Source organism: Triticum urartu, chromosome 2A, assembly GCF_056163025.1.
Source record: "Triticum urartu cultivar PI428250 chromosome 2A, HENAU_Tu73, whole genome shotgun sequence".
In the NCBI taxonomy this organism is placed as follows: Eukaryota; Viridiplantae; Streptophyta; class Magnoliopsida; order Poales; family Poaceae; genus Triticum; species Triticum urartu.
This window is the reverse complement of record NC_141874.1, coordinates 415,725,412-415,739,733: the sequence shown is the minus strand read 5'-3', so window position 1 is coordinate 415,739,733 and position 14,322 is coordinate 415,725,412. Positions and strand designations below refer to the sequence as shown.

Here is a 14,322-nt window from a genome sequence, read left to right as displayed (position 1 = left end):
ATAAAAGAGAACCCAACATGCGACACGGTCCCGTTCACCCCCAACTGGGCACCACTACTGATCATCGGGAAAGGAAACATAGTAACGTTGAGAGTCTTCGTCGAACTCCCACTTGAGCTCATACGCTTCTCCTGGAGCGGAATCATCAGGACCTGCATCTGGTGTAATAGTAATCTGTGAGCCACAGGGACTCAGCAATCTCGCACCCTCGCGATCAAGACTATTTAAGCTTATAGGTATGGCAAGGTAAATATATGGAGCTGCAGCAAGCGACTAGCAAGTATGGTGGCTAACTTATTCGCAAAAGAGAGCGAGAAGAGGAGGCAAAGCACGAGCGAGAAACTAGAGAGCAACCTGCGCAAACATTACTCCAACACCGTGTCCACTTCCCGGACTCCGCCGAGAAGAGGCCATCACGGTAACACACTCGGTTGATTTATTTTAATTTAATTAAGGTTCAAGTTATCTACAACCGGACATTAACAAATTCCCATATGCCCATAACCGCGGGCACGGCTTTTGAAAGTTCAATCCCTGCAGGGGAGTCCCAACTTAGCCCATGACAAGCTCTCACGGTCAACGAAGTAATAGACCTCCTCCCAAGACGTTCCGATCAGACTCGCTATCTCGGTAACTCAAGACACTTCGACAGGTTAAAACAAGACCAGCAACACCGCCCGAATGTGCCGACAAATCCCGATAGGAGCTGCACATATCTCTTTCTCAGGGCACACTCAGATGAGCGCTCCATACAACTAAAACCAAACCTCGAGTTTCCCCGAGGGGGCGCTGCACAGGACTCTAGTTTGGACCAACACTCAGAGGAGCACTGGCCCGGGGGGTTTAAAATAAGATGACCCGCGGGCTCCGAAAACCCGAGGGAAAAAGAGGCTAGGTGGCAAAGGGTAAGACCAATGTTGGGCATTGCTGGAAAAGCTTTAATCAAGGCGAAATATCAAGGGGTTCCCATTATAACCCAACCGCGTAAGGAACGCAAAATCCGACAACATAACACCGATATGACGGAAACTAGGGCGGCAAGAGTGGAACAAAACACTAGGCGAGAGGCCGAGCCTTCCACCCTTTACCAAGTATATAGATGCATTAAGATAACATGGCAAAATAATGATATCCCAACAATTAAATAAATGTTCCAACAAGGAACGGCCTCCAATCTTCACCTGCAACTAGCAACGCTATAAGAGGGGCTGAGCAAAGCGGTAACATAGCCAATCAACGGTTTGCTAGGACAATGGTGGGTTAGAGGTTTGACATGGCAATTTGGGAGGCTTGCAAGCTAGTGGTAGGCATCGTAGCAATGGCATAGCAAACTAGCATAGCAAAGATAGTAGTGATTTCGGGGGTGTGATCATCTTGCCTGCACAGTTGTCAGAGTTGACTGGATCCTTGAAAGCAAACTCAACGGGCTCCTCGTTAGCGAACTCGTCTCCCGGCTCTACCCAAACAAGACAAACAAGCAACAAGGATACAATCAACCACGTGCAAGGATCAAGCAATATGATGCAATGATGATATGCTATGCGGGATGCGATGCGGGATGCAAAATGCAAGATATGACAGGGAATGCATGAACTTTGCCTCAACTTGGAAAACCAAGTGTTCCACTGGAAAGATGAGATTAAATCGCTTGAAAACGATATAAAGAACGTCGGAATCGGAGTTACGGTTTGGAAATGGCAAGCGATTCAAATATGGCCCCGATCTGCGATCTACAGCAAGTAGGCATCTAAATGCAACGAAATGAACATACTACAGCACCCAAACATGACAACAAAATACATGGAAGGGATGCACACAAGATGCTTAACAAAAGTCTAGCACTGAGCTACGGCCAATTCATCCATTAACAGGTTCAAACAAGCATGGCAAAAATGCATATGACAAACAGATCTCAGACTTAGTGAAATTAACACTTGTCTGGAATTTTAGATCAGGTAGCCCTCTTCGGAGCAAAGAAACTACAAGCTACAGACCTGAAAATGGCAAAGTAAAGCATGGCATGGAGCTAATCAAAGATCTTAACAAAAGTCCCTTAGTGACCTTGAGCCAAAATGGACCAGAAAATACAATTGCAAGCATGTGAACATAGCAAAAACATAATCAGTTTTCAGACTTAGTGAAAAACTGGCACATGCTGAAATATAACTCAAGTAGGCATGTTTACGAGCTCGATGCACTCACTACAGAGCAAGTCATGGCAAGACAAGCATACATCCATCAAGAAGGCACAAAATGAAATCTAGACATGGCAAGAACAATAGCATAGCATGCATGGATCAACTACAACATCACCGGCAAAATTGCAAACAAGTTGACAATCTGCCCAGATTCACAAAGTAGCAAAAGTAGAGCTCGATTGACTCAAGCTAGGGTGCTCCATAATTGAAAACAAAGACAAGGATGGATAGAGCACTACAATATTAACAAAACATCCTTACTGATCATCCTCAAAAGAGGCATGGATCATTAGGAAACAACAAGAACATATGGCTTCATGAGATAACCAGCTTCAGGACTTAGTGAAATCACCAAGTCCCTGAAAACAGAATTAGCAAGTGCACCACTTTGCAAGCTTGCACAAGTCACCACACACATCCTAAAAATACATGGGTTGCACCTCTGGATAGATGACAAAACCCTTAACAAAACACATATAGAACTCATGGGCATAGCATGCACACATTAATCATGGCAAAAATGACAAAAGTGCTAAACAGAGTAGCAGATCTGACAATTAACTCAAGTAGCCCTCTTCTAACAGCATTTCGGGCATCAAGATGAGCTCAAATGAAAATGATGCAATGGAATGAAATGATGTACTCTCTGAGATGAACATTTTGATATGCTATATGCATGAATCGGAGCTACAGATGCAAAGTTACGGAGCCGCGAACATGAGCACTTGGACTGAGAATTTCGGGACTTAGAGAAAAAAAGAAAAGAAAAAAAACGACCTAGGATTTCACTGTTCACCCCGATCCAGATCTGGATCGCACGGAGCCCGAGGTTCGACGCCGGGGCTCACCGGAGTTGAGCCGGAGGAGAAGAAGACGGCCGGGGCGGCCGGATCCGTGCGGGGAGGCGTGGCCGGAGGAGGAGGAGGAGATGGCCGGCCGCGGCGGAGCTCGGCTCCGGCCGGCGGAGCGCGAGGCGGCGGGGAGGAGTGCGGTGACCGGGTCCGGCCGGCGAGGGGCTTGGCGGCGGAGGGCGACGAGGCGGCGGCCGGGCGCGGGGAAGAAGGCGGCGGCGGGCGCGGGTGTGGCGGCCCGGTTCGGCGCGGGAGAGGGCCCGCCTCGGGCCTGGGCGGGAGTGGCGGCGGTGATGTGGTCCGGGGCGCCCACGTGGCGGCTCCCGGTTGGCGGAGGCGGATCCGGACATTTTCCGGCCTGTGCGGACACGTCCGGCAGCGGCGGAGATGGTTTTTTTTTAGGGTTTGAGGACGAGGTGATCCGGATTTTTCGGGGAGGGGGGTATAAATAGGCATAGAGGGAGCTAGGAGAGTCCAAATGAGGTGCGATTTTCGGCCACGCGATCGTGATCGAATGCTCTAGATGATGGAGCAGAGTTTGGTGGGTTTTGGGCCAAATTGGAGGGGTTGGGCTGCAACACACACGAGGCCTTTTCGGTCGCTCGGTTAACCGTTGGAGTATCAAACGAAGTCCAACTGATACGAAACTTGACAGGTGGTCTACCGGTAGTAAACCAAGGCCGCTTGGCAAGTCTCGGTCCAATCCGGAAATGTTTAATCCCCACACACGAAAGAAAGCTAGAAATGACCACCGGAGGAGAACGAAGCGCCGGAATGCAAAACGGACAACGGGGAAAATGTTCGAATGCATGAGACGAACACGTATGCAAATGCAATGCACATGATGACATGATATGAGATGCATGACAACGACAACAACACACGGAGACAAAAACCCAAACCCGAGGAAATAAATATAACTTAACGCCAAAACGGCAAGAGTTGGAGTACAAATAGGGAAAGTTACATCCGGGGTGTTACATAGGGTGATCTCGCGGTTGCTAAGTATGCTCGCCGCATGAATCTTCTCACTGACTGCCTCGCCGACATTGACAACGTCATCACCGAGATCAATCTAACCACTCATTTCCTCCATAGCCTCGACAAATGTCTCGACACCATTCGAGTCGCTCTAGGCGACCAAGTACATGTGTTGTGTTTGACACGGTCCTCTCGCGCGTCTTCTTGGCGGAAGAATCCATGGCTCACCATGCCGCGGATGAGAGCGCCTCTGCGTTTTCCCTCCTTGGCTATGGGTCCTCGGGTGGTAGCAGCCTCGGCAATGGCGGCTGCGACCAAGGTGATCGCGCCGACCTCTCCTCCGCTGACGACATCGACCGCAACCAGGGTGCTCCACATATGCCAAACCCCCAGTCTGGTTGTGGACGCGGTGATCGGATCGGCGATGTTGGTGACCGTGGCCACGATGCAGCCTTGGGCGTGGCCCCAAATGAGCCAACTCTAGGGGCCGCGCTCAGGGCTCCCAGCCCCAGTTCTCCCAATTCACGGGCTACTTCGCTCCCTACGGCATGGCGCTGCCGTCCCCGTGCTCGGGCTAGGTGCCTCCCAATGTCGCGGGTGTTCTCGGCCCTCGCCCAGGGTCGCATGCCCAAGCGTACCCCATGTATCAGCCCGTGCCTTCATCTCCTCATCGGTACTCTCCGCCCCAGCCACCATCGTGGGAGCACCTCACCATGCTCAGCACTGCCTACAAGAACGGTGGCTTCCCCACCAACCCATCCCCCGAGTGGTATCTTGACAGCGGCGCCTCCCCGCATGTGATCGACACTCAAGGTAACCTGACCTTGTCTAGTTCTTCATTAAAGCATGTTCCTTCTAGAATTCTTGTTGGTAATGGGCGCCATCTCCTTGTCACGGCCACAATATCTACTACTCTCCAACCCCATGATTTTCATCGCACTGATGTTATTGTTTCCCCCACTATTGTTACAAGCCATATTTCAGTTCGTAAACTTACCAAGGATAACTCATGCTCTATTGAATTTTACCCGTGTGGTTTTCTTGTGAAGGATCTCCGCACTCGGAAAGTTCTCATGATCTCCGTCAGTACCGGCGATCTCTGCCCCTTCATTGGCAATAATTCGGCTCGGGCGTCCGCACTCCTCGCTACCACCACCTCCTTGGATCTGTGGCATCATCGCCTTGGACACCCCGATGCTCACACCCTTTCTACCATGCCCAGATATTTACTTAGTGGCTGTAATAAGGCCCCACATTTACCATGTAGTGCATGTCAACTAGGTCATCAACCACATCTTCCCTTTTCTTCCTCCTCTAGCAAAACATTTACGCCATTTGATTTAATCCATTGTGATTTATGGACTTCTCCCATTGTAAGCTTCTCTAGATTTCAATATTATCTCATTGTGATGGATGATTTTACTCATTATTCATGGACTTTTCCTTTGCGTCATAAATCAGAAACATCCACCATCTTACAACTCTTTTTCACGTTTGTTCATACTCAATTCCATGTGATCATTAAGAGCATGCAATGCGATAATGGTGGCTAATTCATCACCTCCTCTTTACGCTCTTTCTTCTACTCTAATGGCATTGCTTATCGCTTCTCCTGCCTACACACTTATCCTCAAGATGGTAGAGTTGAATGCCTCATTTGGACCACCAACGATATTGTCCGCACCCTCTTCCTTAAAGCTAAACTCATTCCACCCTTTTGGGTCGAAGCCCTCCACACGGACACTTACTTACTTAACCAGCGCCCCTCTCGTGTCATTGCCCCCCACACACCCTATTTTATTCTCACCGGCTTGCATCCCGATACGATCATCTTTGCATCTTTGGTTGTCTTTGCTTCCCCAACCTATATGCCACTATGGATCACAAGCTAGCCCCTCGCTACACCTAGTGCATTTCGCTAAGCTACCCACTCGAACACAAGGGCTACCAGTGCTATGACTTAGACACACACCGCGTCATCGTCTCTTGTCACGCCATTTTTGACAACGGTGTTTCCGTACACGCCCCCACGTCCCGGCACACCATCTCCATAGAAAATCCCGATGCACTCCTACCCCCCAACTGGTTCCCTTCGATCCCCCATCCCACCTACCTCGTCCGGGACCCACCTGTCCTCATCGGCTGCCGCGGCCCGATCACCCAACCAACCAACGCACTCCGCGCCTTGTGCCGCCATGTGTGTCCCTCCCATTCGCTCTCCTCTACCCCCACGATCATCAAACCTCCTCGCACTCTGCACCAGTCGGCTTGCTTGACACCGCATCCCCCTCGGATCGCATGCTCACCGGCCCTACCACATCTTCCGCTTGCCCCACCAAATCAACCTTAGTTTCCGCGCCACCCACTACCCCAATGTCACCTCTGCCCATGCATGCAGTCTAGGTACAACCACCCCCATAACTCACACAAAATGTCCACCAAAGCCAAAATTGGTGATGTCATGCCCAAACAATTATTTCTTGTCGATGCCACGTCCAACTCCATTTCACTCATACCACACACATACAAATCATCTCTCAAAGATCCCCATTGGCGTCAAGCAATGCTAGATGAGTTTAGTGCTTTAATGAACAACTTTACTTGGTCTTTGGTGCCTAAGCCTGCAGGTGTAATGTTGTCACGGGTAAGTGGATTTTTCGCCACAAGTTTAACACGGATGGCTCCTTGCCACGCTACAAAGCACGATGGGTTATGCGCAGATTCACGCAACAAGAGGGTGTGGATCATGGTGAAACATTCAGTCGTGTGGTCAAGCTGGCAACCATTCATGTGGTGTTGAGCTTTGCTACCCACTCATGGCACATACATCAACTCGGCGTCAAAAATGTATTTCTTCATGGTGATCTCAATGAAATAGTGTACTGCTCTCAACCAGCTGGTTTTGTGGACTACTCAAGGCCGGATCATGTGTGTCTCCTCCGTAAGTCCCTCTACGGCTTGAAACAAGCTCCTTGTATGTGGTTCCTTTGTTTTCAAGCATTTCTTCTATCTCTTGGGTTTCGTGCTTCGAAGAGTGATTCCTTGCTAGTCATCATGCAACACAACCCCTCCATTGCCTACTTGTTGGTTTACATTAATGATATCATCCTAATGGCCAATTCTCCACAAACACTCACCTCCATCATCAACTCTCTCAAGTCAGAATTCTCCATGTCCGACTTAGGTGGCCTTCATCATTATTTGGGCATGAATGTCACCGCCAACCATTCCGGCCTCTTCCTATGCCAGCAATAGTACACCCTCAAGATTCTTGAGCGTGCCAAAATGCTCAATTGCAAGCCGATTTCCACCCTCGTAGACACCAGCTCTAAACTGCCCTCCCAAGAAGGTCAACTCCTCTGCAATCCAAGGCACTATCGTGGCCGGCGCACTCCCATACCTCACCCTCACACACCCTGATATTGCCTATGATGTCCAGCAAGCTTGTTGTTCATGCATGTGCCACGTGACACTCACATGCAACTTGTCAATAGGATCCTTCGATACTTGCAAGACACGTCACATTATGGGCTTCAACTATACAAGTCCTCCTCGAAGGATCTCATAGCATATACCGATGCGGGTTAGGGAGGATGTCTGGACACACGTAAGTCTACTTCTGGGTTTTGTGTCTTCCTTGGCACAAACCTCATTTCCTGGTCATCAAAGAGGCAACCCACTATCTCAAGGTCTAGTGCCAAAGCTGAGTATAGAGGTGTTGCAAATTGTGTTTGTTGAGTCCTGCTCGTTGCGACAACTACTCCATGTGCTCAAGCTTCCACCAACGCGTACTACTATTGTGTATTGTGATAACGTCAGTGCACCCTACCTTGCGTACAACCCGGTTCAACACCAGCGCATAAAACACATTGAGATCGATTTGCACTTTGTTTGTGATCGGGTGGCCCTCGGTGAAGCTCGTGTTCTACATGTTCCCTCGAGTTCTCAGTTTGCGGACATATTACCAAAGGGTTGCCGTCACAAGTGTTCACTGATTTCAGGTCCAGCCTGAACATCCTTCCACATGGAGTTCCGGCTGAGGGGGGAGTTAGAACTTGTACATCGTACCGTCTGCTGTAACTGTATTTTCTACGTAGACGTAGGCCGATCCTATTATTCGGGATCTCATCGCCCTTGGCCTGCGTGCTCTCTGGTATAACCACACAATAATTATATTTACCTTTTCTCTCTTACCATCTGCCCATTTTGCACACACGTAAATTAAGGCTACATTATTTTTGTAAACAAAAAGAAAAGGCATACTTCACTGATTTTATTGACGAAACGACCAAGCAATCATCGCATAAAGAGTGGCTGCACGCAGCATCAGTAGAGAATAGAGATAGTGAGAAACTAAAGGGGACAAGGCATGCAAAGGGAATCACACAAGCATCAACTTTATTATGATACGAGAGACTAATCTATCTGGATATATGGACTGGTCGGAGAGTTGCAATCGATCAGTGACGTCACTTGGGCATAAATAATGGATGCATCCATCGATGGAACAAGAGGAAAGACAAATTTAGGGCCAAAAAGTGGTGGTTGAGTAGTGCAAGTTAACGCATGTTTAGGAGTACTACCCAGTGCATCATTATGCTTTTCTTCGTTGTTGCTTAGTAGTGGTGGTACATGCGTACTGTCAGCTGAGTCGTTGCATATGTGCCGGCCAGCCAGGATAATTGATTAGTTAATATATTTACTCGTCAAACTGAAACTAAGATTCGGTTGTCAAACTAACCATTCAACAAGTTTGACAGACAATAAATCTGACTGGGTCATCTGTCATCTACATGTACGGAGAGGCGACTGGCCACTCCAGCTACACTATAGTTAATTACAACTTTTTTCCTAAGTAATCTAGGGTTACAAATACTACAAAGCAATCGCTAGAAATTAAATCAACTCCTTAGACTAATTAACTAGACACTAAATAAAATGATTAAGTAAAACTAAAGCACTACTGCAGCTAAAGTTAATTACTGAGTTGAAAGAGAGAAAATAGAAAAACAATAGGTTTGTCTTCTGTCATAGCTAAAGTTGTCATTTATTATTTCTCTAGTTTCATATTAACTATCCCATAATTTTAGGAGCGTACAAACATCAGTCATCAGAGATAGTTTGTACAACATGTTTTTTCTCTTCTGTAGATGACATGTATTGCATAACAAAAGATTGTCTTATCAACAATTGTAGATGCCCTTCAGATGATTTTTGATCTATCTATGATGGCAAGCCTCTAGTGACACTCTATCAACTTGGATGGCTTAACAGTCCTCTGAACGAATATTGCATAAGGCTCAAGCCGCTTGCCAGACCCCTTATCACATATTGTTGCCGTATAAATGTATTGTCTAGTCTATTTCATTATATTAGTCTTTTGGTTGTTTCGGTTAGAGCATGCACTTCTACATGGTATCGGACCCAAGAGGTCTTGACTGGCGCAATTAAATTGCAATCCACTTTTGGTCCACGTTTAGGCCTGAGGGAGCCATACGTGAGGGGGAGTGTTGACGTATAAAGTATTGCCTAGTCTCTTTCATCAGATTCGTCTTTTCGTTGCATTGCCTAGAGCATGCACTTCTACACATATGGCTCGTTAGTGATAATCATATTGGATTTTCCATAAAACAGAAGAATGCCTACTGAATGCTGTATACGATATCAACAACCTAGGAGGACAATCATTAAATGTTTTATTGACATTTTGTTTTGGAAATAGAGGCAAAAAATTGTCTCATTTATTAATTAAGCATAAAGGGGTTGCCCAGTTAATTTACAAAAAAGGTGAAAACCTTTAGAAACTTGTCCAAAAAAATGCAACCAAGCAACAACCCTACAAGGAAAGAGACTATTCCCAACCCATGAAGCCACACAACAACAAATGCAGACCGACAAACGCTCCCAAGACGCTAGCCTGCAAACACCCACACATGGGTCTCACAAACCCGGATGGATGTAAGTTGAGAGACCCGGAAGAAGCAAGAACAGAACAATCACAAGATACATAGTCCATTTGTAGAAGAACATAAGACAACTTCTCACAGGGCAATCACATATGTTCTCATTCGATCACTAGTAAATGAGAGCAGTTATTCACATTACATTCTCTCTTTTTTTATTTACAGGTACATCATGACACAATTTACATGCAAATTATCACTATGTGTGAACTAAGCTTAGTTTAGATGATTAGCTTCCCTATGGTGGAACTAGCCCACCTGGTTCAAGTCTTAGACTTAGTATGGGTGATCGCATATTTCCTGAATTTATTTCATGTTCTCCTGCGCTATTCTTTCTGTGGTATGGCGTGCTCATCAACTATGAGGTGTTTGTGATGACTTCATCAACCTCTAGATCTGTCGACTCGGTCTCTTAGAGGTGCTCAGGGAGTGCGTGTCTGCGTTCATTAGGTGAGTGTGCGTGGGTGTATGCGAGCGTCTGTGTTTGTATCATGTTTGTAAAAATATAAATTATTACTGAGCATATAATCAGATTTCATTTGTCACTTGAGCATTAACATATGCTAACCAGGGATGAAGAGGCGAGGAGGCTCACCCTTCCTTTTCTCAAACAAATTAACACATGTTAGCTCATGATAGATAGATGAACCTAACATAGAGTTATATGATCTACAAAAATAAGAAGTTATTAAAAAGATTGTGCAATTATTAGGCAAATTGAGATAGAATCCAAATTAATGGTTGATAATGCATGTTCTAAACATTAGTCATGTTCACATTAACTAGCAGGTGAAAGTATTGTATAATTAAAGCACATTACAATTAGGTTGTTTTTGCATCCACTGGAGTTGAAAGAATGCTATCGTTATGGATATGTCTGGTGAAACTTTTTACCGAAAAAGTCTGGTGAAACTTTTTAAAACACTAAGTATTGATATCTTCAAATAATAAGATGAATTTATGATAAAACTCTGGGATTTTACAATATACTAATAAACCAGATATTAGCTAGTGGTAAACAAACAAAAACACTGTAAACTAGCTAGGTAGAGGAAGTGTATCTCACATCAAACATGGTAGTCATCTCCCAGCTAGCTATGCTCAAGTACTACTCATGTGGTACATATACATGTAAACGCAAACAACAAAAAGAACAGCGGTCATCTTCCTACATCTTAACTTGGCATGCACTACTGCTAGTTAGGCTACTAGCTATAGCTAGCTAGCCATCTAGTACTGGTACCAACCAACCAGTGCAGAGCTCGATCAAACCAACCCATGGCATGAACTCCACCGCAACCGCGATCCATCTACCTAGCAGATGGATGCCAACTACTACTGGGGTATGTGGGGCGCCGCCACTACCAGTAGTACAGCTGCTACCTGCCCGGCGCCGGCGTCAGCAGCTGAGCCGTCTTGGGAGGAGCAGGCGTTCGCGCGGGACGCCGCGGGCCACCTTGGTGCCGGCTGCGTGTGGCCGCCGCGCTCCTACACCTGCACCTTCTGCCGCCGAGAGTTCCGGTCTGCGCAGGCGCTCGGCGGACACATGAACGTGCACCGCCGCGACCGAGCTCGTCTCCGGCAGTGCGTCTCCCCGCCAGACCATCAAGCACAGCCCCAGCCGACAAGCCCTCATGATCATCATGAGCACCTTCAGCCAGGGATGCAGTATAGGGCGGCAGTGCGCCCTAAATCTCCACAGGATCAGCAGGCCAGCATGATAGGCCCCTCTACTACCTCTCCTTCCTATATATCCAGCATCATCAAAGAGAGCAGGAACAAGGTGTTCATCTCCATGCCTGCTGAGGAAGCCTCGGGAAGCGGCGATGAGGGGGAAAGGAGGAAGCGCAGGCGTGTCGTCGATCAGCCTCCAGCGGTGGCGCTACCGTTCTTCCTGCGGTGGTCACCAGCATCAAGTGAAAGAGAGGGAATGCAAGGAGCTGACGAAGGTGATACAAAGGTACCCAAAGCAGCCCCAAGCCCTAGCCTTCTCCTTCTTGGAGTAGGCCGGCAAGAAGTGGATCTAGAGCTTAGGCTTGGGACTAGCTAGCTGCTGCTCCCAAAGTTGCATGATTTAATCTTCTAATTTTGCACTTCCAACTCGATCGTGTGCGTGAGTGTTCATGCTTCAGTTCTTCTTTTCCCCCTCGGTCTCTATTTCGTTTGTGCTTAATTCTTCTTGATTGCCCTTAGTCAATTTATCCGAATCCAAAAGCTTGTTTCTCTACATATGTGTGTATATATGTATGTCGATTGAACTCTGCAAAAGCTCAAATCAAATCATGTTACAATTTGTACCTCCTATCAAGTGTTTAATTTGATTATGCTCGGATTACTTGGAGAGTTTCTTCTATGATTCCCATGTTTGATATCTCAGGTGATTTGCTTAATTGGGCAGTCTTATCAATACATGTGATTTTGTCAATTCTCAATGTTGATTTCTTGGAGAAGTTTGTGCTTCCATGGATCATTCATAGTCGTAAATAGTGCATGATGTTTGATCAGGAAACAAAGAGCTGTTGAGATTTTTGTGTACAAAATGTGAAGCAGAAACTCAAATTCATTGACAAAACATCAATATCGTTGTTCCAAACTAATTATCTGTTAACGTTTCTTCAACAAATTATTTTTCAAAAAAAAAATCTTCAAACGATATAGGCAATAAATAGCCTTGTTTGCGAAAGAGGACATATATAGCTATATATTTCACTACCAATCTACCATGTATAGTTCATAAATTAAGATCTTATTAGCTAATCTATGTGAATCATATTCCACAGCGCTAGAACCAAATCTCTAATATTCATTTCATGTTTGCCTCGTGATGCCTCGCCTATAGTCTGCCATGCATTGGAGTTTTCCTCGTCAACCATGAACAAGGTTGCTTCTTCTTTCAAGTCAGGTCACAAGCAGACAGTAGATAGGGCAAAGTGATGATCTAATCTTGTCTTGTACACACACTCCTATATATGTAGGGTACAAGCATTGCAGAAAAGAGAGAGAATATGTCTCTCATATATTATACTATCATATCAAGATCAGGTTGATAAACAAGAAGTGATTATTTACTACTAGGCCAATTAGCACATGATAATAATTTATTATTCCATGACAAATATATGCAGTGCTTGCATGTAAGGAATAATGGTGTGAAATGAGGAAATGCACCTATGGGTAAAAATTAAAGCATAAGTGGTGAAGTGCACATGTTAAAGCAAAGACCAAGCGGGCGGTGTAGATGCTGACATGCAGATATACTAATACTACACCCACTCGCAATATATGCCACTGCTGACACATATTCCGGCCCGGAGGTAGCATGTACAGGAACTATAATAAGAAGCAGCACATGCAAATCAGCATATGCAAGGCCGATGGAATAATTCAAGCATGCACGTCCTGCTGTGAATTTGTAACCTGCTAGCGCTGAGTACCCATATGTACAATTCTACAGTGCAGCAGTACAGATATACTTCTATCTGCACATGTTCACATACTTACAGCGTCTAGCTGCTAGCTCCCCGCCCAGCAGAGCATTGTTTTATGTGTGCATGTGCAGTGTCATTCCTTCCTTGTTTCATTATTGGTTAGGTAAAACCCTACCCTAGTGAATGGGGAGCTAATTAACCAATTGCTGCTAATCAGTCAATGCATAATGCTACATGCACACCTCTAGCTGCCACCATTAGAAGAGAAGCATTCGTTTTGTTCGGTTAATCTGAATCCTTGTGTAATACGTAGTTAGCTATAATTGAGTATACAGATGATGCTATGCACATCAAATAATTTCCTACCAAGAGGTGGTAATTAGTATATGCACGTGCCTACATGTACTGCTATGAATCTGCACCTACATGTACAAATCTACAGTAAAGCAGTACCAATGAACTTCAATATTTATGAACTAAGTTATGCAGTACATACTGATACAGCCAGCCGGCCACACGTCTCTAGCTAGCTCTCCTGCCAGCAGAACAGTGTCGTCTTTTATGTCTAGTACATGTGCAGTGTCCTTCCTCTCCTCTTTCATTATTAGTTAGGTAAAGACCTAATACATGGGTAGCTAATTAACCAAGTACCGCTAATCCATGCACAATGCTACATGCCCACATTTATTTGACTTTAGGAGACAGGCACTCCTTTTGTTCTCTTAATTTAAAATTCCTAGTGTAAGTAACCAGGATGCTTCTGTCCTTGCCTTACAATTCCATGACTGGTGAGCTGGGTAATTTGAGTATATAAGTGCTATACAAGTATACATTACATGGTCAAGAAGCCCACGATTTAAAAAAATATCTTCCAAAGTGACACGCAGTATATATACCTACA

The 14,322-nt window shown here is 45.8% G+C and overlaps 1 protein-coding gene across 1 annotated transcript; it reads left to right on the top strand.

The window, feature by feature from the left end:
- The first annotated feature begins 11,128 nt into the window (after positions 1–11,128).
- Positions 11,129–12,295, top strand: LOC125548924 (uncharacterized). The gene has a single exon (XM_048712444.2). It carries the CDS (start codon positions 11,315–11,317, stop codon positions 12,041–12,043), a length of 729 nt encoding a protein of 242 aa, XP_048568401.2. The 5' UTR covers positions 11,129–11,314; the 3' UTR covers positions 12,044–12,295.
- Positions 12,296–14,322: the final 2,027 nt, after the last annotated feature.

Bases quoted from the DNA above. Each gene is read 5' to 3' on its own strand.
- LOC125548924 (XM_048712444.2), top strand. From the start codon at position 11,315: ATGGATGCCAACTACTACTGGGGTATGTGGGGCGCCGCCACTACCAGT.